At 40.6% G+C, this 27,393-nt stretch overlaps 1 protein-coding gene across 1 annotated transcript; it reads right to left on the bottom strand.

The window, feature by feature from the left end:
- Positions 1-92: 92 nt before the first annotated feature.
- LOC134673784 (exportin-2) lies at positions 93-27,393 on the bottom strand. Its single transcript, XM_063531811.1, has 19 exons — positions 27,202-27,393; positions 23,282-23,427; positions 22,439-22,631; positions 20,803-20,948; positions 20,057-20,260; positions 19,055-19,222; positions 17,434-17,563; positions 16,904-17,067; positions 14,632-14,821; positions 13,285-13,385; positions 12,441-12,627; positions 8,848-9,004; positions 7,429-7,520; positions 5,992-6,209; positions 4,977-5,074; positions 4,566-4,733; positions 3,863-4,025; positions 1,920-2,064; positions 93-558 (listed from the first exon to the last, which is right to left on the bottom strand). Exons 1-19 carry the CDS (start codon positions 27,284-27,286, stop codon positions 404-406), a joined length of 2,910 nt encoding a protein of 969 aa, XP_063387881.1. The 5' UTR covers positions 27,287-27,393; the 3' UTR covers positions 93-403.

Here is a 27,393-nt window from a genome sequence, read left to right as displayed (position 1 = left end):
CAGTGCTAAAGTGTCGGGACCGCACCATGAGTCCCAGCTATAGAGGTTTCTCACTTATCCAGGTCCCACTTAACCAGGTTTCACTGTACATATATCACATCGCAATTCTTCTATCACACATATCATTCTTACTTATCGCACTTGCAAAGAAACTAAGATCATTATGGTTCATTTGTTAAGAAACCGGGCTTGTTTTTATTTTATATATATAAAAAAATACAAAAATTCACCGCTTAGTGCAAGATTCGAATTTGCGATTTTTCGGAACACCGGTTGGATCGCTTTTAATCAACTAATATAATTATGTTGCCAAGCGGACCCCACGATCCCACGAGCCAGGATACCGTGAGGAAGATGGAAGATGAAACTTAATGTCAAGTTACGTGTACAATAGTAAATGCATCTAGCATATCTGCACGTTGTACCGCTGCAGGTAGCCGTGCAGCGCGTTCCTGTGCGGCTCGTCGAGCGCGGCCACGCGCGCCGGCAGCAGCCCCGGGGACGCCCGCGACAGCGCCCCGAGGCTCTCGGCGAGGAAGCGCTGCGGGTCCGTGATCACTGGAACAGATGGCTTTATTATATATTATGTATACAGGGTGTGGCCTGTAACATGAGCAAATAATTAAAACATAGATTGTACTCCTCCAACGGTGACACTTTTGTTAAACAACTTTAATAGTACATTATTGTCGAGGCTCGGAAGTAGCTACTTGCAGGCTGAGGATTCGTTTTAAACGGACGACCTTGGGAGTCCGTTTAATTGAATCCGAAGCCAGCAAGTAGCCTTCCAGCCGAGTCATATATAGTGCTTTTCTCAAAAATGGTGCAAGAAATATAAATATCATAGAAATATTTTACAAAAGCAACGTTCTTACATATATATTTTGACAGAAAAAAACCCTTGCCGCCTTTTTATTTTTTTAAATAAAAAAATAGAAGTGTATTTTTCTGCCAAAAATACGCCAACCTATTTGAGACATCTAAATAGTCGCGGTACTATTCATCTGTTTGGCTGTTTAATAGGCCTGTGCCTTCATTTGATATGGTAATTACAACTTTTAAAAAGTTTGGAACTCGACAAATAATGGAATTTGTATGCAACATTGCAGTCCCAAAATCGAGACTGCAATGTTTTTAACTTTTTAATTTTTGTCTGACCATAAACTACGCGCTTCGCGACCAAGTTTTTAGACGGCAAAGTCGACTTTGCCGTCCATTTTTGAGAAAAAAAAAATGAAGTATTTAGACTTCCTATTTTTCATACAAAATAAATATTATCTTCAACGGACGCCATCGCCACGCCATATCATTGTGATTGACGTTGCTTGTCACGCCTTAAAGATAATCTGTGTCTTAGAATGAACTTTAAAATGTATTAAAAATCAAACCACGAGTTATTTTTAAAAGTTGCTGAACAAATGTTGGTCAGTATTGAGGAGTACAGCCTACAGTTTAATTTTTTGCTCGTATTACAGGCCACACCCGATATAATAGTACAATATCTGTGTGTGAAACACGCATAATATCAGGTAGCGCAGTGCAAAACTGGCCTTATCATTTAGTGAAGGTGGAGAGTAGTCTAACTAAATGATAAATGATAAGTTTATGTAAAGGTGGAGAGTAGTCCAACTAAATGATAAGGCGAGTTTTGCACTGCGCTACCTGATATTATGCGTGTTTCACACAATCTGCGAGGCCGTTCTTTGCTTGGAAATCATTTAAAAACTCAAAAATGCACGACATAAGACCTACTACCTACACAGGTAATAACAGCTTTTACGAGCAAGTAATTCATTAAAACACGACCGAAGGGTATGTTTTAAATCGTCACGAGAGAAATTTTGTAAGAAAGGTTTTATGTTTTGTTGTAAGTATGTATGTTTTATTCAGATTACTCTTTGTCTAATTAAGGACAATACCTGATAGGGGATCGCTGTTGGCGCCCTTAGCGCAGGTGAGCTGCGAGTACTGCGCCTGGTAGCCGGGCGTGTCGTCCACCTCTACAAAGTGGTCGTCGGGTAGCGAGGTGGAGTCCGTCGGTAGCTCGAATAGGGAGATCAGCGCCTGTGACCGATGGGAAATTTAATATGAATTATATTTATTCATATAACCAAATTTAATAACGCAACCATCGCTTTTGGTTGGAAACCGCCGGACGGAAGCCGTAGCCTCGGGCGCCCTGTACACTCTTGGCAGCGGTCCGTCACAAATGACCTACGAGCGGTCGGGTTGAGCTGGAGCGAGGCCAGAGCGGTCGCTGAAGGTAGGAAGGCGTGGCGCGAGCTTGTGAAGGCCCTTTACACCTCTGGGGTGCCTTAGGGCCTCCCCACATCTGGCGTCTTTCGAGCGTCGGCGTCTACAATTCTATGGCCGACGTCGACGCAACTGCGCAGCGACGTCATTTTCCATAGCGCTGGACCGACGCCGACAGACGCCGACGCTCGAAAGACGCCAGATGTGGGGGGGCCCTTAGGATAACAACAACATACAACTAAATTTAGGGAAAATAAAACATTTTACTACTAAAATATGGCCTAAGTTGTGGCCACTGGGTAGGCTACCAAGGTGACAGTTGTGCCCCGCTGGGTAGCAATGCTGATCCCCTGAGCAAAATATTGGCCAGCCCTCTGGTCGTCAAAATCCCCAAGATGCCAGTATCATCAGTAGGTAGTAAGGCATTGCCTTATAACACACATTCCACTCACACATAGCTCACATAGCCCACCGGATTAGTAAGCTGAAGTGGCAATGGGCAGGCCACATTGCACGCAGACAAGATGGCCGATGGGGTCGAAAAGTGCTCGAGTGGAGACCACGGACTAGCAAGCGCAGCGTAGGACGTCCACCCACAAGATGGACAGACGATCTTGTTAAGGTCGCCGGAAGACGCTGGATGCGGGTCGCTTCCAACCGGCACGTATGGAGGTCCAAGGGGGAGGCCTATGTTCAGCAGTGGACGTCTTATGGCTGAGATGATGATGATGATGACACATTCCACTAAAGAGGAGACGTTTTCCAGACCATCTAGCATGAGTTGTGTTCTCGTGCGCGAGTCCATACTTAAAGTCGCGCAAGATGTATGGAGTCGCGCGCGAGAACGCAACTCATACTAGCAGGTCGGATAGATTTTCGTACAGTCACGCTGTGACTGACCTGCATGTAAGGTTGCCATACGTCCGGATTTGTCCGGACATGTCAGTATTTTTGACCCTTTGTCCGGATTGCGGCCGGACTTGGCAAGTGTCCGGATTTTTAGGAATGACCTTATAAAAAAACTGGGCAAGTGCGAGTCGGACTCGCGCACGAAGGGTTCCCTACCACAATGCAAAAAAAAACCAAAATAAAAACGGTCACCCATCCAAGTACTGACCACTCCCGACGTTGCTTAACTTTGGTCAAAAATCACGTTTGTTGTATGGGAGCCCCATTTAAATCTTTATTTTATTCTGTTTTTAGTATTTGTTGTTATAGCGGCAACAGAAATACATCATCTGTGAAAATTTCAACTGTCTAGCTATCACGGTTCGTGAGATATAGCCTGGTGACAGACGGACGGACAGCTAAGTCTTAGTAATAGGGTCCCGTTTTACCCTTTGGGTACGGATGCCTAAAAATGTTTGCGTGATATACTGCGTAACGAATGCGATGCGGCGCGGGCGCGGGTCGTGCGCGCGGGGAGGGGGCTGCGGGGGCGGGCGGAGGGAAAGGATCTACCTCACGATACAGTACACCGCAGAGCGCAGCGCGCCGCCGGGGCGTCGTTCAAGCTACGCCAAATCTCTGTTACAAGAAATGTCCGGATTTTTAGGGTGATGTCAGGATTTTTATCAGGACATTTAATTTTTCCATATGGCAACCCTACCTGCATGAGCGGCGGCCATAACGGTGCGAGGCGTCCTTGCTTCATATGGTTGGCCTCTGTGAGTAGCTTGACGCAGCCGACGGCGGCCGCTTTCCGTTCTAGCACGCCGTCCACCTTCTGCAGGTCGGGGATGAGTACGCGCTCCATGTACATCGCGAACATGCTGCAAAAAAAAAAAAAAAATCTAGCTTCTGTCCACGACACTTTTTGTTGCCGTTATGTCATGTTACAAATGCATTTCCGTTATTAAATTATAGAAATATAAAATATTTATTTGGCGTAAAAACATACATTAGGTCCAATATCAAGTTATATAAATATAATTAGTTATCATTTAATTACTTAAAATAATAAATAAATAGTACAAAATTTTGCCCGCGAAAAGCTAGTGAGCGAAACGCAACGCCATCATTAGTCAAAACGCCACGTGACGTCACTCGCTTAAACAAATTGTTAAGACCAACCAAGAGTGAAAGAGATGGCCTGACTCGCCACGAAGTAGCAATCGTCAGTTGCATCCAGTGATCATCAGTTCTGTAGAATTCGCACCAAAAATTATGAGTGTTTCAACCGCTCAAAATTTTTCATCAACTTAAATATTTTTTAATTAATGGGAAGGTTTATAAAAGTATTTTTATTTTTTCTGGTGTTCAAACGATATAAATAATGATATGGAAAAATTAATTAAATTAATTGTCCTTACCCATTTTGAACCGAATCTACTAGATCTATAAGGTTGTCGGCACCAAAATGCGCCGCGTAAAAGCCAAGGAAAGCGATGAGCCCGCGGACGTATTTAGTGGTCTTCGATGACGATAGGCGTTGGAAGAGGAGTGTCATGATCTGCTTCGTGTATGGCTGCATTGTGGACCTGTGAAGATATATAGGTATATTAAAATTAAAACTACTCAAAGGGTTAATAATCAGATTTTTTTTTTGTGTTTTTACAACTTATTTTTATATTATAATATAACATTATCTTTTCGCGGATTAGAAAAGTAATATTTTGGTTTTACTTGATTTGTAGTGTTTATATCATGAAATAAAGAAAATCTAAATCGTAGTCGAACTTATATCCATTTTCTGAATATGGGGCACTCAAAATATCACTCACTCTCCGAATTTGAACAGCATGGTCTGTATTAAATAGAAGCCTTCGTGGTCGTTCGTTTTCGATGCTATTAACTTCTGGAACACACCCAGCATGGCATTCTGTGGACAAAATGTGATGGACATTACAAATGTAGAATTTTATAATTAAATTATAGCTGGTCAAGCAAATCTTGTCAGTAAAAAAAGGCGCGAAATTCAAATTTTCTATGGGACGATATCCCATCGAGCCTACATTTTTCAAATTTGCCGCCTTTTTCTACTGACAAGATCTGCTTGACCAAGTATAGTTGTAGTTAGTTGAACGTTAATAAGGACTCGTCTCATTTCTTATGTTTGAAAAAAACCGGCCAAGTGCGAGTCGGACTCGCACACGAAGGGTTCCGTACCATTATCTATAAAAACGGTCACCCGTCCAAGTACTGACCCCGCCCGACGTTGCTTAACTTCGGTCAAAAATCACGTTTGTTGTATGGGAGCCCCACTTAAATCTTTATTTTATTCTGTTTTTATCTATTTGTTGTTATAGCGGCAACAGAAATACACCATCTGTGAAAATTTCAGCTTTCTAGATATCACAGATCACGAGATACAGCCTGGTGATAGACGGACGGACGCACGGACGGACAGCGGAGTCTTAGTAATAGGGTCCCGTTTTACCCTTTGGGTACGGAACCCTAAAAAAAATAGGTATTGTTTTATTTAATATATATTAATTTAATAGCACTGTTGACAATCTGTTATTGAAGTCAGTTGTCACCAGACATCGTAAATTTTATAGCATTTTCGGTGCAGCGGAGTGGTGGTAGCGGAATTAGCGTAAAAAAATTCAAACCTGAGCGATTAATTAGCATTAACTACGTTAATATTAACCTTAATTTACCATTTCAGTTAGAATTATCTATACCAATTCCGTTAACACCACCATTTACAACAATTTTCAATGCGCTGTAAAAACGTACAATCATGTTTCTGACTTCTTCTTGTTTGTGAAAAGAAAGATGTGATTGCGTACTTACAAGTTTCCCCTCTCGTAATATAAGTTCGGCCCGGGCAGTGACGAACGCGCAGAGCAGCCGCACCAGCGGCCGCACGTTGGCCGCTCGCTCCCACAATGGAGGCGCTACAAGACACGGCAGCAGGGCTCCGTAGGCGTCCCCGTCGCCTGAAGCCACGGGCATCGCTCCGCGTAGCTCCAGCAAGAGGGACAGCATTTGGAACACGTAGGGCATGAATTCTGTACAACAAGCGATTAAGTAAGTACTAAAAAGGAAGGGTACCCAACTGTCCGACTCCGATTTGATTTATTTTGATATATGTTATAGAGTAGTCTAAAATAACGGACACGTATTTTTTTTAGCTGCCCAAACTCAACCTGTTAGGAGAAAATGGCCTTCAAAGTACTGAAAATTGGATACTGAAAACCCTTCCTTGTAAGTAGAAACTTCGTTTCGGCTTTTTGAACTCGCTAAGGGACTTGGGGCTTAACTGAGATGACAATCTTTTGCAGAAAACGAAACGATATTGTCTGTCTATAACGTTTTCGTATTAATGCGATAGACATCGATTAGTGTTTCGTTTTGTATTGTATTTAATTATTGCAATTCACATGTACATTAAAGGTTTTACAAGTACTTAATAGTTATTTGTTTTATAAGGGGGCAAAGTTGTTGTTTAACCGCTCGTGCTAATATTGATACCCGAGCAAGCGAAAGATTCCAAAATCGAGGGTTTCAAAGCACAAGGGTTAAACAAAATATGCCCCCGAGTGAAACACTAAATAACCACACCAACCCGAAGCAAATATTAAATGTAAATTTTTCAAACAAATCAAACCAAATCATATCCAAATGAATGTTATTAAATATTTTTCATCCAAAATCATCAATTAAAAGTCAATTCTACCAGCAAGCATAAGAAAACAACTCGAAATTTGCATTTGATTACTTTGCCTCACATGTGAATAAAATGCAACTTTGCTATCCGATTTTGAAGTGCAAAGTAAGCCTTTCCGAGCTGGTGTGGTGAAAAAATATGGGTAGGTACACAAATGACATATGAAACCCTGATGGGCGCAATGTAGGTAAACATGTAAACAATACTTGTTATTATTTGTATATTTCTAGTTTTTTATAAACTGATTGGCGATTGGCCGTTTGGTCACATCTGATGGAAAGATTGGAAAGTGAAGACAGAGCCTAGAATGACGCTAACCGGTTCAGTAATAGCCTATTCACTCTTATTTTATAGAGACCGAGGTCATATTTCGAAACAATTTCAAACCCAGTGTCCGAATGTATTTCTTTAACGAAAATCGACTGGTAAATCAAACATTTTCTACAAAAAAATCCTAGCAGAAACGAAATCATTTCTTTCTAAATTGTATTTTTTATTTAATATGTTGTAAACAAAATGAATATCTGAATTTTGCTTTGAATTACATGCAAACATTTTACCTTGTACGTCATTCTGCAGGATTTCTTGGAAGATCGGGAACAGAGCGTCTTCGAACGCGGTGATGGCGTTAGGATTCGACTTGGTCACCAGCCTGAAATATGGTAAAAATAGAAAATTCCTTACCCAAGTGTAAACTGTACACAAAACAATAGAAGGCTGAGAGATGAGATGCAGATTTCAATTTTATTCCACGTAATAATGTACTGTGTCCTATACAGGCTGTTTCGTACATCTTTGCCAAATTAAAACGGCAGATAGCTTGAGTCATTTGCTGTCTTCTCATGCCTAGAAAAACAAAATTAGCCATGTTTTTTTTTTACTAGTACGCAAGTAAAAATTAGAAATTTACGAAAAACTGTCATAGAAGTGAAAAAAAGTTTTTGCACTAAATAAAAAAATTTTAGGCCTGAGAAGATAGCAAATGACTCAACCTATCTGCCGTTTTAATTTGGCAAACGATGTACCAAACACCCTGTATAAACGTAAATAAAAGAATAAAAAATAAATAACGCGAATTTCTCACAATTTTTGGCAAAAAAGTTCATTTCTACGACAAAAGGACTCGGAATCACTACACCTTATAAAACAAAGTTCCCCGCCGCGTCTGTCTGTTTGTGTGTATGTATATTCACGATAAACTCAAAAAACCGGACAAGTGCGAGTCGGACTCGCCCACCGAGGGTTCCGTACTTTTTAGTATTTGTTGTTATAGCGGCAACAGAAATCCATCATCTGTGAAAATTTCAACTGTCTAGCTATCACGGTTCGTGAGATATAGCCTGCTGACAGACGGACGGACAGCGGAGTCTTAGTAATAGGGTCCCGTTTTACCCTTTGGGTATGGAACCCTAAAACTACCGATTGTCATGCGGTTTTCACCTATCAATAGAGTGATTCTTGAGAAATGTTTAGGTGTGTAATTTGTTATGGTTTTGTGTAACCCGTGCGAAGCCGGGGCGGGGCGCTAGTATTTCAGGAAAATGCGTCATCGACTAATAGTGCAAAAATAACGTTAATTCACATTTTCTTATTTATTTCATTAGCTAAAGTTCGTTTTTTAGTGTTCCGTACAAAACTTTGTTTACGGAACACTTATGGGATCACTTCGGTCTTGCAAATCAGTTATTTTCATTAGAAATAAGGTAAACAATCTTGATGTGTCTTTTAATTGAAAAACACATTTTAAAAATAAGTTACGGCAAATATGTAACAATTATGAATCTAATACGATTATTTATATTCTTCTGCTTTCATAAGTAATAGTTACTGAATTATAAAAAGCGTTTTTCAATTAAGATACATGTCAAGATCGCTTACCCCCTTTCAAGTTCTTTCTAATGCTAAAAAACGAACAAGACACGACAAAATTTAACAAATGCTTGCTTAGTTTAATGAACAGAAAGTATGTATATACTTACGAAACTGCCAATGACAGTGTTTCAAAGAGATAGTGGTTGAAGTGAGGCTTGCAAGGGTTCTTGGCGACCACTGACAGCATTTGGGCGAGTTTCGGCAGCGCCGTGCCGAGGAATGGTAGCGCGGACTCTTGCAGGCACGATAGGGTACGGAGGATCGCTGGAAAATATTGTTTTGTTAAATATAAATAATAAAAGATAACACCAAGTGTGAATGCTCTTAGTCGGAATTGTATACAGGGGTCGTTCAACTATTTCTTGTTGTTATTCTGTCCCATCAGCCAGGAGACAATGGTAGCATATTTTCTTAGAAGAGCTGCTGTACCATGTTCTACAAACGTGCTTAGCATTAGATGTCTCATTATGGAAAGGCCTTATAACTACCAAAAAATTTAAGTTTGGTTCATTTAAATACGAAATAACTAGTATTTCAAGAGTGACCCAGGAGACCGTAACCATGGCAACTAGTGACAAGAAAACGTTGATTCACCCACAGATTGGTCTTTTTTACGTCTGACTATACTCTGATGAGTGAATATGTAGGACATTCTGAACAACATTTACTGGAGCATTCCATGGGCTGTCCCGTACAAACGCATTTTATTTCCTGTGTTGCGACTTTGTTTTTGGCATTTAAAGCAATCGATTATTTGTCTGTGCATATTTTTGACTATTTGTCATAAAAAAGAAACTCTTATACCTGCAAATCTTCAGAAAATTCGCGTTTGTACGGGACAAACGGTAGACGATTTCATGGAATACCCCTACTATGGGGCCAACCCCGAAAACGCAAAAAAAATCGCATGTCTCATACATTTCGCCGAATCATGTGTCCTATGGAACGAAAGATTTTTTCGCGATTGTCTTTTCTTAGTAAAAGTCGTTCAGCAAATGCTGTCTCCATTTTAGTACTTCTGAAAATGCTGAAATAACGATATTTGGTCTGGTAAAGTTTCATGAGTTGGCTTATAAATTGGTCGTCTAACGCTGCGAACAGCGTCGTGAGTAACGCAGGGGCGTGCGGTTCTAACGCCGGTTTTGTGATTATTCCACCTCCGATCAGCTCTATACAGCAGTAGTATGTGCAAACTGGTATGTATACTGATAATGACACTAATATTGGTGCTTACCCTTCATGACATATTCATTACCTTTCATGACATATTCATTGTGTTGCTCAGGCGAGGCGTGGTCGCCTAACGCTGCGAACAGCGTCGTGAGTAACGCAGGGGCGTGCGGTTCTAACGCCGGTTTTGTGATCATTCCACCTCCGGTGAGCTCTATACAGCAGTAGTATGTGCAATCTGCTATGTATACTGATAACAACACCAATACCTTTCATGACATATTCATTGTGATGCTCAGGCGAGGCCTGGTCGCCTAACGCTGCGAACAGCGTCGTGAGTAACGCAGGGGCGTGCGGTTCTAACGCCGGTTTTGTGATCATTCCACCTCCGGTGAGCTCTATACAGCAGTAGTATGTGCAATCTGCTATGTATACTGATAACAACACCAATACCTTTCATGACATATTCATTGTGATGCTCAGGCGAGGCCTGGTCGCCTAACGCTGCGAACAGCGTCGTGAGTAACGCAGGGGCGTGCGGTTCTAACGCCGGTTTTGTGATCATTCCACCTCCGGTGAGCTCTATACAGCAGTAGTATGTGCAATCTGCTATGTATACTGATAACAACACCAATACCTTTCATGACATATTCATTGTGATGCTCAGGCGAGGCCTGGTCGCCTAACGCTGCGAACAGCGTCGTGAGTAACGCAGGGGCGTGCGGTTCTAACGCCGGTTTTGTGATCATTCCACCTCCGATAAGCTTCTCTATACAGCAGTAGTATGTGCAAACTGCTATGTATACTGATAACAACACCAATACCTTTCATGACATATTCATTGTGATGCTCAGGCGAGGCCTGGTCGCCTAACGCTGCGAACAGCGTCGTGAGTAACGCAGGGGCGTGCGGTTCTAACGCCGGTTTTGTGATCATTCCACCTCCGATAAGCTTCTCTATACAGCAGTAGTATGTGCAAACTGCTATGTATACTGATAACAACACCAATACCTTTCATGACATATTCATTGTGATGCTCAGGCGAGGCGTGGTCGCCTAACGCTGCGAACAGCGTCGTGAGTAACGCAGGGGCGTGCGGTTCTAACGCCGGTTTTGTGATCATTCCACCTCCGGTGAGCTCTATACAGCAGTAGTATGTGCAATCTGCTATGTATACTGATAACAACACCAATACCTTTCATGACATATTCATTGTGATGCTCAGGCGAGGCCTGGTCGCCTAACGCTGCGAACAGCGTCGTGAGTAACGCAGGGGCGTGCGGTTCTAACGCCGGTTTTGTGATCATTCCACCTCCGATAAGCTTCTCTATACAGCAGTAGTATGTGCAAACTGCTATGTATACTGATAACAACACCAATACCTTTCATGACATATTCATTGTGATGCTCAGGCGAGGCCTGGTCGCCTAACGCTGCGAACAGCGTCGTGAGTAACGCAGGGGCGTGCGGTTCTAACGCCGGTTTTGTGATCATTCCACCTCCGATGAGCTCTATACAGTAGTATGTGCAAACTGGCATGTAACCTGATAATGACACTAATATTGGTGCTCACCCTTCATGGCATATTCATTGTGATGCTCAGGCGAGGCGTGGTCGCCTAACGCTGCGAACAGCGTCGTGAGTAACGCAGGGGCGTGCGGTTCTAACGCCGGTTTTGTGATCATTCCACCTCCGGTGAGCTCTATACAGCAGTAGTATGTGCAATCTGCTATGTATACTGATAACAACACCAATACCTTTCATGACATATTCATTGTGATGCTCAGGCGAGGCCTGGTCGCCTAACGCTGCGAACAGCGTCGTGAGTAACGCAGGGGCGTGCGGTTCTAACGCCGGTTTTGTGATCATTCCACCTCCGATAAGCTTCTCTATACAGCAGTAGTATGTGCAAACTGCTATGTATACTGATAACAACACCAATACCTTTCATGACATATTCATTGTGATGCTCAGGCGAGGCCTGGTCGCCTAACGCTGCGAACAGCGTCGTGAGTAACGCAGGGGCGTGCGGTTCTAACGCCGGTTTTGTGATCATTCCACCTCCGATGAGCTCTATACAGTAGTATGTGCAAACTGGCATGTAACCTGATAATGACACTAATATTGGTGCTCACCCTTCATGGCATATTCATTGTGATGCTCAGGCGAGGCCTGGTCGCCTAACGCTGCGAACAGCGTCGTGAGTAACGCAGGGGCGTGCGGTTCTAACGCCGGTTTTGTGATCATTCCACCTCCGATAAGCTTCTCTATACAGCAGTAGTATGTGCAAACTGCTATGTATACTGATAACAACACCAATACCTTTCATGACATATTCATTGTGATGCTCAGGCGAGGCCTGGTCGCCTAACGCTGCGAACAGCGTCGTGAGTAACGCAGGGGCGTGCGGTTCTAACGCCGGTTTTGTGATCATTCCACCTCCGATAAGCTTCTCTATACAGCAGTAGTATGTGCAAACTGCTATGTATACTGATAACAACACCAATACCTTTCATGACATATTCATTACCTTTCATGACATATTCATTGTGATGCTCAGGCGAGGCGTGGTCGCCTAACGCTGCGAACAGCGTCGTGAGTAACGCAGGGGCGTGCGGTTCTAACGCCGGTTTTGTGATCATTCCACCTCCGATGAGCTTCTCTATACAGCAGGCGGAGTATGTGCATACGACGCCGCGTGCTTTTATGTGTTCTATCTGTAAAATATATATACATAGAAGTTGTTTTTTTTTGTATAACGGCAAAGCAAAATATTTTGACTAAGGTGTAGAGTTTGTGAAGTTATAGTTCGTTTTTTTAGCATTATAAAAAACGGAAAAAAATCTTGATGTGTCTTTTAATTTAAAAACGCATATTAAAAATAAGTTACGGCAAATATGTAACAATTATGAATCTAATACCATCATTTATACTCTTCTGATTTCATAAGTAATAGTTACTGATTTTTTTAAGGCGTTTTTCAATTAAAAGACATGTCAAGATCGCGCACCTTCTTTCAAGTTCTTACTAATGCTAAAAAAAAACTAACTATAATACGATCATTTATATTATTATGCTTTCATAACTAATAGTTACTGATTATTAAAATGCGTTTTTCAATTAAAAGACATGTCAAGATCGCTTACCTTCTTTCTCATGCATATTTAATTACACAAACGGGTCTACCGCGATATAATTTCATTGTTTTTACCTTCAATTCCGACGTTAGAAAACGCGAGAGTTTAGTGTTTTTTCTAATGCTAAAAAACGAACTATACCGCTATACGTGAGACAGACAGATGGGGATGATTCTGTACTTGTACCCATCTGTGCCTGGCGGGGACAATGGGAATACAACTAAGTTCTTGACTCACCAGTAGAGGGAAGGCGTTGACCAGCAATTCCTTCGGCAGGAGAGACCGGAACGTCATCAAGTATTTGATGGAGTCCGCTTTTAGAACAGGCAATTCGTTTACTGCGAACAAATAAATAAATAAAAATTGAGAATCTAACTTAAAGTCATATGACATATCATAGCATTTACGGAGGAATAAAAAAATAATTTGATTGATTTCCGCTAATTAAGTATGTGTTTATCCGACTACGGTAAAAAAGGAAGGTTTCTGATTTAGCAATCTGTATTGTAATTATTGTTGTACATTGTAATTGTTTTATATGCTTGAGAGGGGATCGCGACCTATTTTTATGCCAGATTGCATCTTGAAAAAGGTTGAAAAACAATGCATTAGACTATAGTTCGTTTTTATAGCATTAGAAATAAGGTAAACAATCTTGATGTGTCTTTTAATTGAAAAACACATTTTAAAAATATGTTAAGGCAAATACATATGTAACAATTATGAATCTAATACTATCATTTATATTCTTCTGCTTTCATAAGTGATACTTACTGATTTTATTAAAGCGTTTTTCAATTAAAAGACATGTCAAGATCGTTTACCTTCTTTCAAGTTCTTTCTAAAAAAAACGTACTATAACAAAATAAAATTGTTTTGTGTGTATTTGTGATAGGTGTCACTGTCACTCCGCTCCAGTGGATAGGTAACTTTATGTTTATGTCACCTTCAATGGTTTTTAGGGTCCCATATCCAAAGGGTAAAAACGGGACCCTATTACTAAGACTCCGCTGTCCGTCCGTCTGTTTGTCTGTCTGTCACCAGGCTGTAACTCATGAACCATGATAGCTAGACAGTTGAAATTTTCACAGATGATGTATTTCTGTTGCCGCTATAACAACAAATACTAAAAACAAAATAAAATAAATATTAAAGCGGGGCTCCCATACAACAAACGTGATTTTTTTTGCTGTTTTTTGCGTAATGGTACGGAACGGAACGGAACGGAAAATGTTATTATATCATTACTGAATATTTTGATGACAATTTAACAAATTCTAACTGTAAGTACTTGACATTTAACTAATTTTTACTATTTAATTATTATCATTCTAATTTACTATAATAATTTATTGATTATTATTATATTTCCACTACAACTACCAATTTAAACATATCTTGTTTTGTATAAATAAACTTTTTAGTCTTTAACTAGTTTTTAAAACAGTGCTACGACCTTGCAGGGTGACCATGTACCAAACCTCTGTAACACCTTTATATCAATGGTTTTTCGCATGAAATAAATGAATTAAAATGAACCCTTAATGCGCGAGTCCGACTCGCTCTTGGCGGTTTTTATATTACCATCGGGCCTGGCCAGCTCCGGCGCGGCGTGCTCGGTGGCGAAGTGCACCAGGTCGACGAGCGGCGAGGCGCGCGTGACGCCGCTGGCCTGCGTGGAGCCCCGGGACGCCAGCGACGTCACCAGGTACATGGCGGCGTCCTTGCCGCGCCACGCGGCGGCGCCCTGCTCGCGGTACTTCGCTAACATTAGCTGGAACAATAGTACATTATTGTCGAGGCTCGGAAGTAGCTACTTGCAGGCTGAGGATTCGTTTTAAACGGACGACCTTAGGAGTCCGTTTAATTGAATCCGAAGCCTGCAAGTAGCCTTCCAGCCGAGTCATATATAGACTTTTCTCAAAAATGGTGCAAGTAATATAAATATCATAGAAATATTTTACAAAAGCAACGTTCTTACGTATATATTTTCACAGAAAAAAACCCTTGCCGCCTTTTTATTTTTTTAATAATAAAATAGAAGTGTATTTTTCTGCCGAAAATACGCCAACCTATTTGAGACACCTAAATAGTCGCGGTACTAATCATCTGTTTGGCTGTTTAATGGGCCTGTGCCTTCATTTGATATGGCCATTTTAAACTTTTAAAAAGTTTGGAACTCGACAAATAATGGATTTTGTATGCAACATTGCAGTCCCAAAATCGAGACTGCAATGTTATTAATTTTTGACTGACCATAAACTACGCGCTTCGCGACCTATTTTTTAGACGGCAAAGTCGACTTTGCCGTCCATTTTTGAGAAAACATTTTTTTCTGATAATTCACAAATAAATAGTTGTACTGTCATCCATCAAACCATGTGTGTGTGTTAGTTGTCTGTCTTTGAGGTTAGAGTCTGTGCGGAAAGGAAAAGTCGTGGAATGTATGAGGCCCAAGACATTCTACGACTCTTCTCTTTCCAAACATACTTTATCCTAAAAAGAGATTAATCTTTGACCAGCGCAGATAAAAAAAAACTGTTAACCGAATGCCACTGGAGGAACACTAGTGTTCGGGCGTTCTCGGCTCCGTTCGGCTCAGCATTGCTACGAGCAATTATTAGGGTTGGCAAAACTTGACGTCCCTTTGCGTGCACGACCACAGATAAGATGATGACCTAAATTTTGACAACCCTAATTAGCCGAAAGGGATAGTTCCATACATTAGAAAGTGACAACATAAATCATTGCTCAGTCACGATACTACATCTAGTGTCCATGTCTGAGCCTTACTCTTCAGAGTTATTCTAAACTAGCCCTTATTCTCATGTGTATAGAGTTCTTACCTGCACGTATTGTCCGAATATATTCATCATCTTCTCTTCATAATGCTGAGCCAGCGTCCGTACTAGGTCGCACGCGGCTCGACGTCTGGTGTCCACGTCTGAACCTTCTATATCCCTTCTTACATACTCTTCTGGGTTGTAGTAACCACTCTTTAGGGTTATCCTAAACTGGCCCTTATTCTCATGTGTATAGAGTTCTTACCTGCACGTATTGTCCGAAGATATTCATCATCTTCTCTTCATAATGCTGAGCCAGCGTCCGTACTAGGTCGCACGCGGCTCGACGTCTGGTGTCCACGTCTGAACCTTCTATATCCCTTCTTACATACTCTTCTGGGTTGTAGTAACCACCCTTTAGGGTTATCCCAAACTAGCCCTTATTCCCATGTATATAGAGTTCTTACCTGCACGTATTGTCCGAATATATTCATCATCTTCTCTTCATAATGCTGAGCCAGCGTCAGTACTAGGTCGCACGCGGCTCGACGTCTAGTGTCCACGTCTGAACCTTCTATATCCCTTCTTACATACTCTTCTGGGTTGTAGTAACCACTCTTCAGAGTTATCCTAAACTAGCCCTTATTCTCATGTATATAGAGTTCTTACCTGCACGTATTGTCCGAATATATTCATCATCTTTTCCTCATAATGCTGAGCTAGCGTCCGTACTAGGTCGCACGCGGCTCGACGTCCAGTGTCCACGTCTGAACCTTCTATATCCCTTCTTACATACTCTTCTGCGTTGTAGTAACCACTCTTTAGGGTTATCCTAAACTAGCCCTTATTCTTATGTGTATAGAGTTCTTACCTGCACATATTGTCCGAATATATTCATCATCTTCTCTTCATAATGCTGAGCTAGCGTCCGTACTAGGTCGCACGCGGCTCGACGTCTAGTGTCCACGTCTGAACCTTCTATATCCCTTCTTACATACTCTTCTGGGTTTTAGTAACCACTCTTTAGGGATATTCTAAACTAGCCCTTATTCTTATGTGTATAGAGTTCTTACCTGCACGTATTGTCCGAAGATATTCATCATCTTCTCTTCATAATGCTGAGCCAGCGTCCGTACTAGGTCGCACGCGGCTCGACGTCTAGTGTCCACGTCTGAACCTTCTATGTCCCTTCTTACATACTCTTCTGGGTTGTCTTCGAAGAGCTCCATATCAGATTCTGTGCAGAAAATTTAATTTTAAAGGCCTACTTTGACGATAGGGGGTGGTATATATATATATATATATATATATATATATTGTCATGATAATGAAAAATTTAGTATTTTTATAGTTCACTGTAGGTACCATAATATTGAAGTGTCACTCTGCATGCAAATTTTCATATCAATCGGAAATTGAGAAGTGGGTAAAATGTACCAAGATTCGCCACTTGCACCATCCCACTAACCCGGGTTTAACCGGTGAAACCGTTTACCCAGTGTCAAATTGTACTGGTAACTATGGGGTCTCAAGGTTTAACCGGTTTCTAACGAACAGAGAACCTCCATTTTCGAAGTCGGTTAAAATGGTAAAGGAAACTTACCTCTGAACTCCATGTTGGGGATGACCACCTTCTCGCAGATGCTGCTGAGTGTCGCCGGGTCCTCGAAGAGACTCTTGTAGCTGTTCTTCTCTGCTATCTTGGCCAGGAATGTGAGGGCGTTCGATACCAGCTGCAAAAAGAAAATTATAGTTTGTCAAAGGACTGTCTCATTTCAATCATAGACAGAGAGAATCATACTATCCTTGTCTTACACTAGTTCTAGCACCCAAAAGAAAAGGCTGAGTATAGTTTTCCTGGTTCTTACTGACTGACATATTGGTTTGACCAACTATAAACATTTTCCATGTGAACATAATGTGAGCCGCTGAAGAGCGTGATGGCCTAGCGATAAGAGCGTGCGACTTTCAATCTGGAGGTCGCGGGTTCTAACCCCGGCTCGTACCAATGAGTTTTTCGGAATTTATGTACCTATACCTACTCACTAAAGATAAAGGTAAGGATAAAGATAAAATTTCTTTCATTGAGAAATATTTCATTTCAGAGCGTACAGACCTTATATCTTCGCAATAAGGTATACAATCGTCTAATAACAGCATCATATTTGGCCTGCGGTCCTGTAGCCAATAGCACATGCCACACCGCCGTAATGAAGCCGGGAGCATACAACACAAATTCCTCTTCATACCCTATGTACCTTAACTCGTTACTAAAAGGTCACTTCACTCGCACGTTCACTACTCACAGCAGTCACAGCGTCGTATTTGGCCTGAGGTCATGTAGCTAACAGAACGTGCTACACCGCCGTAACGAAGCCGGGAGCGTGCGGTGCGAACTCTTCTTCGTATTTCAAAGCGTACAGACCTTATATCTTCGCAATAAGGTATACAATCGTCTACTCACAGCGTCATATTTGGCCTGAGGTCCTGTAGCTAACAGAACGTGCCACACCGCCGTAACGAAGCCGGGAGCGTGCGGTGCGAACTCTTCTTCGTATTTCAAAGCGTACAGACCTTATATCTTCGCAATAAGGTATACAATCGTCTACTCACAGCGTCATATTTGGCCTGAGGTCCTGTAGCTAACAGAACGTGCCACACCGCCGTAACGAAGCCGGGAGCGTGCGGGGCGAACTCTTCCTCGTATTTCAGAGCGTACAGACCTTATATCCTCGCAATAAGGTATACAATCGTCTACTCACCGCATCATATTTGGCCTGAGGTACAGTAGCCAATAGCACATGCCACACCACCGTAGTGAAGCCGGGAGCATACAACACAAATTCCTCTTCTTACCCTATAGCGGTAAATTCGAAGATTAATGTACCTTAACTCGTTACTAAAAGGTCTATAATTGACTACTCACAGCGTCATATTTGGCCTGAGGTCATGTAGCTAACAGAACGTGCTACACCGCCGTGACGAATCCGGGAGCGTGCGGTGCGAACTCTTCTTCGTATTTCAGAGCGTACAGACCTTATATCTTCGCAATAAGGTATACAATCGTCTACTCACCGCATCATATTTGGCCTGAGGTCCTGTAGCTAACAGAACGTGCCACACCGCCGTAACGAAGCCGGGAGCGTGCGGTGCGAACTCTTCTTCGTATTTCAGAGCTTACAGACCTTATATCTTCGCAATAAGGTATACAATCGTCTACTCACTGCATCATATTTGGCCTGAGGTCCTGTAGCTAACAGAACGTGCCACACCGCCGTGACGAAGCCGGGAGCGTGCGGTGCGAACTCTTCTTCATATTTCAGAGCGTACAAGGCCGCACACTCGCATACTTCGCAACGGAGATCTTCCATAACACCTGGCCGATCTTCGTCCTAGAAGAAATAATTTTTTGTTAAGAATACAGTTGTTTAATATTTTTTTTTTTACAGAAATATGAAATACGCGGGCAGGTCCACAGGACTTAAACAATAAAAATAAAAGAAATAAGATCAACGTTTGAGAGGCTGCCATTGTTGCCTTACTCGCCAACGGAGCGGCAGCTGACGATTACAAGGATACATGACATATTGGCTTAGCCTGAAATACTTACACCGTCATCTTCCAAACACGGCACTTTGACTTGCAGCAGGTTCAGCAGATTCGGCATCCAGATAGGCATGTTGTCTTCGAAGAACTCCGGCAGGTCTTGGTAGTTGAGGGAATAGAAGACCTTGCAGATGAGCACTAGGGACCCGAAGATTGATGAACAAGACCCATAGTCAGGTATAAGTTACCTTAATCTCTCCTTTCCATGCGATAAGTGGTAAAGATCTTAAGAACGATGTATGATGCTTCGTGATCGTCAGCTAACGCTCCGTTGGTTAATTGAGAAATGATACCCAGCCAATTATGTAGAAATAAATACGATTAGTAATGAAAATATTTATTTCTACGTATTTACGGTGATGACTTTAGGGGCTATTCATAAATTACGTCATTTCAAAATGGGGGTCTGGACATCAGATGATGGAAGCATGATTTTTGGATGATTTTAGGGGGAGGGGTCAATAATCGTCAAAAATAGATGATGTAATTTATGAACAGCCCGTTAGCAATAAAAATGAAAGAAATAAAATCTACGTTTGAGAGGCTGCCGTTGTTGCCTCACTCACCAGCAGAGTGGCATCTGACGATTACAAGGATACATGTCTATATGAAATACTTACACCGTCATCTTCCAAACACGGCACTTTGACTTGCAGCAGGTTCAGCAGATTCGGCATCCAGATAGGCATGTTGTCTTCGAAGAACTCCGGCAGGTCTTGGTAGTTGAGGGAGTAGAAGACCTTGCAGATGAGCACTAGGGAGCCGTAGATCACTCGGAGGGCTTGTTGGTTGTCTGCGTGCTTTGTCGTTAGGTCTATGGTTGCCTGAAAGAGATAGTTAACCGAGCGTTAGCGAAGGCCACCGTTTCAACTTGGGCACAAATGTTCTCCTTTGCAGGCGTTTTTAAACCGATTCTCGTGAAATTTTGTAAGCAGGAAATTATCGCATAGTTATAATTTTTCAGTCGTTTAGTTTTTTGGTAAAAGTTCATATGGCGGAAATTGGAATAAAGGACTGAAGCGCTAGTAGCATTTGTTATTTAGACATTTTAATCCTCAACTAGGAATCCTCTAGACCGAGTTTAGGGCAATTATTTCATGCAACCGATGATGCCAAAAATGCGGGGGTGCGCGGGACGAGGTGAGCGAAGTCCCGTGCCGATGATTGGTCCGTTCAAAGACACGGACGTCACACAAAGACACTTTCGACTCGAACATGGAGTAAAATTACCGTATGCGTGGCAGAGGGGGTAGCGCGACTATGCTCAGTCTAGAGGATGTTTTGTCTGTGTCCTCAAATGACATACTTTACATATTATTGGCCAAAATGTCAAAAATACAAGCTACTAAATAATGTAAATACTTACAACGAACAAGTCAGTGAGCGGCTTGGCAAAGTTATCCAGCACATGTTTGATTTCCTCCCACAGCTTCTGGGACTTGAACTCGATCCTGTACCGGCGGAACAGGGAGTGCGCCGTGCGGAGAATACCGTTTATCACGTGGAAGTCGCCTGCAAGCACAAGTAATTTTTTTTTTTTATTATGATCGGGCATACTCGTGGCCACAGACTAGCCGAGGCGTAGACGTGGCCTACGATGGAGCGAGCTCGCCCAGAAGGTGCCTGTTCACTCTTGATTTGAAGGTTGCCGGGTTATAAGAACACGGAAATATAGACGCCGGCAAGGAATTCCATTCCTTGGCAGTGCGCATAAGGAAAGTAGAAGCAAAGCGCTTCGTGCGAATTGGTGGAATATCTACCAAGTAAGGATGGAAACCGGCCGTGCGTCTAAAAGTCCGATGGTAGAATGGGGATTATACTTAAGCACAGAAGAAATAATAGTAATAACGTACGGAAAGGACACTTCCTACAAACCCGAAGTTTGACAGCGATTTAGGGTCGAATCATGCTATCCCTTACTAATATATGGCACTATCCCTTTCGACTATTTAGGGTTGTCAAAACTCAAGTGATTATCTTATCTGTGGTCGTGCACGCACAAGGAAGTCAAGTGGTGCCAGCCCTAATAATTGCTCGAAGCAATGCTGAGCCGAACGGAGCCGAGTTCGACCGAAGTCAGGAGTGTCTCCCCACTGACTTAAGTCAGTAAGGAGTCATCCATTAAATATCGAAGAGACCGAGCTTTGCTTGGAAAACATATGAAAACTCAAAAATGACGTTTTTCCAGAGATAAGACCTATAGTTCGTTTTTTTTTAGCATTAGAAAGAACTTGCAAGAAGGTAAGCGATCTTGACATGCCTTTTAATTGAAAAACGCTTTTTAAAAATCAAAAACTATTACATACTTATGAAAGCAATATATAAATGATCGTATTAGATTCATAATTGTTACATATTTGCCGTAACTTATTTTTAAAATGTGTTTTTCAATTAAAGACACATCAAGATTGTTTCCCTTATTTCTAATGCTAAAAAAAACGAACTATAGCTAGATCGATTTATCGTCCCGATAGCAAATTTATTCGGAATCGTTAGGTTTACTACTACTTTTGAGGTTATAAATTTTCTTCTCTCTGGGAAAATGCACATTTTTGAGTTTGTATATGTTTTCCAGCCAAAGCTCGGTCTCCCAGATATTCTTAATAAAAACCGGGCAAGTGCGAGTCGGACTCGCGCACGAAGGGTTCCGTACCATAATGCAAAAAAAGGCAAAAAAAAAAACGGTTACTCATCTAAGTACTGACCCCGCCCGACGTTGCTTAACTTCAGTCAAAAATCACGTTTGTTGTATGGGAGCCCCACTTAAATCTTTATTTTATTCTGTTTTTAGTATTTGTTGTTATAGCGGCAACAGAAATACATCATCTGTGAAAATTTCAACTGTCTAGCTATCACGGTTCGTGAGATACAGCCTGGTGACAGAGGGACGGATGGACAGACGGACGGACGAACGGACAGCAGAGTCTTAGTAATAGGGTCCCGTTTTACCCGTTGGGTACGGAACCCTAAAAACGGGCTATAGTATTATAATCTAATGTTACCTGTGGCAAACTTCTCAACCATCTCCGGAATGAGCCCGGGCCACTTCTCCGGGAAGTCGCACTTGCCAATGATGGAGACGGCATCGCTGAACTGCCTCTGTATGGATTCCGGGGACTTCAGCATCAGGGACACGATCAGGGTCTTGATTGTGGCTCGGTCTGATGCGTGAATCTTATCAGTGCTGTCTTCTTCCTAAAATATTAATTGGCCGAGCGTTAGCGAAGGTCAAATTTTTTCGGTTTTTATTCTAACGATTGTTTCCAAATTTTGAAATAATGTTCTTTGTGATGATTCATACTGCTGATTTTTGACAGGAAGTACTATCCAGAAAATTTTGATAGTCTGGCAAATGGTAGGTCGGTATATGACCTAAAATCTGAATAAAAAATCTAGGGGTGTCACTATTGCACAATAGGCAAAGAAAAATATTGAACTTTTTATTATATCCTAATTTTCTTTTTTTTTTATGACAACCAGTATTGTTCTTTTTTGTGGTGATGCCAATCATCTTAACAACATTTTTTCAAAAAATTTGTAACCAATTGTGTGCGTAAAAACTGAAATAAAAAATGATTTTATAAGTCGAAAACTGTCACAATTAGCTAGTTGATCCTCAGCATAAATATTCATCACTAGCCACTAGCCATAAAACAGTCTGTTTAATGCAGATTTACTATGGAAAGCCGGTAATATGTATGTTGGTTTTTCAGGGATAATTCTTTATCATGTGAACTGATTTCAACAATTTTTATTTTATTCAAAACAAGTTGTTTTAATTGTAATCTCATAGAAATTTCAAGTATAATATATACTCGCAAAGGCATTTTGCAATTCAAACATACCACAGGCCAGTTCCTCTTGATGTAGTTCTTGAAGGCGATGGCAGCGGCGACCCGGATGGTGCTGTCCACCGTTTCCTTGTCCACCAGGTGTAGCAGCAGGATGGCATAGTTCTGGTTCACTTCTACACTCTCCAGAAATTTCTCCGCTAGAAAGAAGTAAAGTTAATTAAATGCCATGCCATGTTAAGGACTTATGCCGCAGAATAAATAATAGTACTGCCATACAAAAAGGTAACTTTCTACAAAACCCAAGTTTGACAGCAGTTTGCGGCAGGAAAGAGTCTTTTGAGTATAAATTTGAAGACTCTTTTTTTCAAGACTCACCACCTTTTTTAAGCGAAACGCAAATAGGACTCAAGCTTCTGAATAAAGATTCCAACAACAATTTTATGGGATTTAACTTTTTAAATTCTGTAGCTAATTCAAGAATTTTATATCCCACCAAAAACATAAATGTAAAAAAGGAGAGCCAAGTTCAATACAAAAATTATGCTTGGCTGTGGGGCTCGCCGCAAAAAGAATGGAGATCTAAATGAGTGCCACTGCCAAGTTCTATGCAAAATCCAAATATGTATTTATAGGAACAAAATAACATTATAAACAAGTATTAAACTCTATTTCTTTGCTTTATTGGATACCTATAACAATTGCTGTTATTTAAAAAAATGTGAGATCTTAAAGTAGGTTAGATTTGACTTGGCCAGTTTTCATTATATCAATCATTTTATATATATTGTAATTCTGATAAAACCTGGCCAAGCCAAATCTAACCTACTTTAAGATCTCACATTTTTTTTAATAACAGCAATTGTTATAGCGTGTTTAGTGTTATCCAATAAAGCAAAGAAATAGAGTTTAATACTTGTTTATAATGTTATTTTGTTCCTATAAATACATATTTGGATTTTGCATAGAACTTGGCAGTGGCACTCATTTAGATCTCCATTCTTTTTGCGGCGAGCCCCACAGCCAAGCATAATTTTTGTATTGAACTTGGCTCTCCTTTTTTACATTTATGTTTTTGGTGGGATATCAATACTTTTTGTAAAGAAAACTAGGCAGGTATTGAGATTTAATGTTTTTTCTTGTGTTTCCGCTGTATGGTTTTTACTTCTGTTCTTTGTATAATTATGTGGTGCCGCGCGCCGCCGACGACACACCGTTGGCCGGTTGTTTAGAGCGTATTACAAGTTTTTTGTATGGGGACACCACTTATTTTTTGACTAAACTTTATTTTAATATAGCAAATATAATAATACATATATTGGGGTAGTTTCAAATATCTGCTTGTAACGGTTCCAACGCTACAATAAAAAAATATTTTTTTTGTATGGGGACCCCCCCTATTTTTTAACTTTTTTTTATTTTTAGATTTTTTCCTACGCTTACACACAATAACCGAGCTGGATTCCAAATTTCATCCTTCTAGGTCATCTGGAAGTAGGTTAGGTTTAGGTACTTATATGTCAGTCCCAATAAAAAATGGTTTATTTGTATGGGGACCCCCCCTATTTTTTAACTTTTTTTTATTTTTAGATTTTTTCCTACGCTTACACACGATAACCGAGCTGGATTCCAAATTTCATCCTTCTAGGTCATCTGGAAGTAGGTTAGGTTTAGGTACTTATATGTCAGTCCCAATAAAAAATGGTTTATTTGTATGGGGACCCCCCCTATTTTTAAACTTTATTTTATTTTTAGATTTTTTCCTACGGTTACACACAACAACCGAGCTGGATTCCAAATTTCATCCTTCTAGGTCATCTGGAAGTAGGTTAGGTTTAGGTACTTATATGTCAGTCCCAATAAAAAGTGTTTTTTTTGTATGGGGACCCCCCCTATTTTTTAACTTTATTTTATTTTTAGATTTTTTCCTACGGTTACACACAATAACCAAGCTGGATTCCAAATTTCATCCTTCTAGGTCATCTGGAAGTAGGTTAGGTTTAGGTACTTATATGTCAGTCCCAATAAAAAATGGTTTATTTGTATGGGGACCCCCCCTATTTTTTAACTTTTTTTTATTTTTAGATTTTTTCCTACGCTTACACACGATAACCGAGCTGGATTCCAAATTTCATCCTTCTAGGTCATCTGGAAGTAGGTTAGGTTTAGGTACTTATATGTTAGTCCCAATAATAAGTGGTTTTTTTGTATGGGGACCCCCCCTATTTTTTAACTTTATTTTATTTTTAGATTTTTTCCTACGGTTACACACAATAACCAAGCTGGATTCCAAATTTCATCCTTCTAGGTCATCTGGAAGTAGGTTAGGTTTAGGTACTTATATGTCAGTCCCAATAAAAAATGGTTTATTTGTATGGGGACCCCCCCTATTTTTAAACTTTATTTTATTTTTAGATTTTTTCCTACGGTTACACACAACAACCGAGCTGGATTCCAAATTTCATCCTTCTAGGTCATCTGGAAGTAGGTTAGGTTTAGGTACTTATATGTCAGTCCCAATAAAAAGTGTTTTTTTTGTATGGGGACCCCCCCTATTTTTTAACTTTATTTTATTTTTAGATTTTTTCCTACGGTTACACACAATAACCAAGCTGGATTCCAAATTTCATCCTTCTAGGTCATCTGGAAGTAGGTTAGGTTTAGGTACTTATATGTCAGTCCCAATAAAAAATGGTTTATTTGTATGGGGACCCCCCCTATTTTTTAACTTTTTTTTATTTTTAGATTTTTTCCTACGCTTACACACGATAACCGAGCTGGATTCCAAATTTCATCCTTCTAGGTCATCTGGAAGTAGGTTAGGTTTAGGTACTTATATGTTAGTCCCAATAATAAGTGGTTTTTTTGTATGGGGACCCCCCCTATTTTTTAACTTTATTTTATTTTTAGATTTTTTCCTACGGTTACACACAATAACCAAGCTGGATTCCAAATTTCATCCTTCTAGGTCATCTGGAAGTAGGTTAGGTTTAGGTACTATAAGTCATAAGTCAGTCTTAAAATTTACGACTTTTTGACCTTCATACCTTTATAACCGTTTGAGCTAGCTTCATGAAATTTGGGCTTCTAGATATCCTTATGGATATAATTAAACACACGTAGTTTTATGTGTTTACGTCAAAGATGTTTTGAGTTATAGAAGGGTCAAAAGTGGCACCAAGTGGTTCGTGTAATATTACACTCGGCGCTGGCTAGCCAGTTCCTTTGCTTGAACTTGGCTTGACACGCTGCCGCGTGTCTAGATAAAAACAATTGAATTTACAATTATTTTGCAAAATTTCTCAGTTCATTTCATTTTCATTCACCACTGTAATAGCATTGTTCGTAATAAAATAAATAAAAATAAAATAAGCCTTTATTGCTGTGTAACATAATAATAATATAAGTATTAAGTTGCACTATGTTTCTTTTATACTACACTATATATTATATATCTAATTCCTTGCATTGCATTGTTCGTAGCTTGGTACAAGTCAAAGGCCGTCGGACCACCATTACTTTTAACACTGTGGTTATGTTATGTGTGATCAACATCCATGTATCTCATTTTAAACCTAGTTCCGTCTAAACAGTGTTTCCACACATGCTGTAAGCGTAAATAATTACACAATAATATGTTATGATGTCATTATCGCCAAACTCAAAATAATTATACCAGCCTCACATTGTTTTTGATTTGAAATCACATGTATGAATTTTACTTCACGGAAATGTAACAAATAACATGTAAATACGAATAAAACAGATTTTTACAACTATAAGTTTGGTTAATTTGCTTGACAAAGACGACAAACACAAGATGCCTGTATTGCAAAAGAAAACAACATCCTGCAACCAGTTTTAGCCTTGGTTTTACTGTTCATGACCTGTAGGTTAGGCTATAGTCATAGTTTTGGCTAAAAATCTAGATTAAGAGCAGAAATAACGCGTAAAACAGTGACATTTCTACTTACCGGGTCGCCGCACGTTAGGGTCAGGATTCAGAGTTTGATGCAAGTAGTTTGCTAAGGTAGCCAGATTCTCGTCGGTTACTTCCATCTTGGTTTAATGTGAGACGTTAACTAAGGTGCACTGTGCACTTGATACTTTTTTTGTTTTTAACATAAAATTTAAAATCACGTTTACTGAAACTGCACTCCTGTCAT

The sequence above is a fragment of the Cydia fagiglandana genome, chromosome 19 (genome assembly GCF_963556715.1).
Source record: "Cydia fagiglandana chromosome 19, ilCydFagi1.1, whole genome shotgun sequence".
NCBI lineage: Eukaryota > Metazoa > Arthropoda > Insecta > Lepidoptera > Tortricidae > Cydia > Cydia fagiglandana.
The sequence above is the reverse complement of the archived record's forward strand: the minus strand, read 5'-3'. Positions and strand labels throughout refer to the sequence as shown.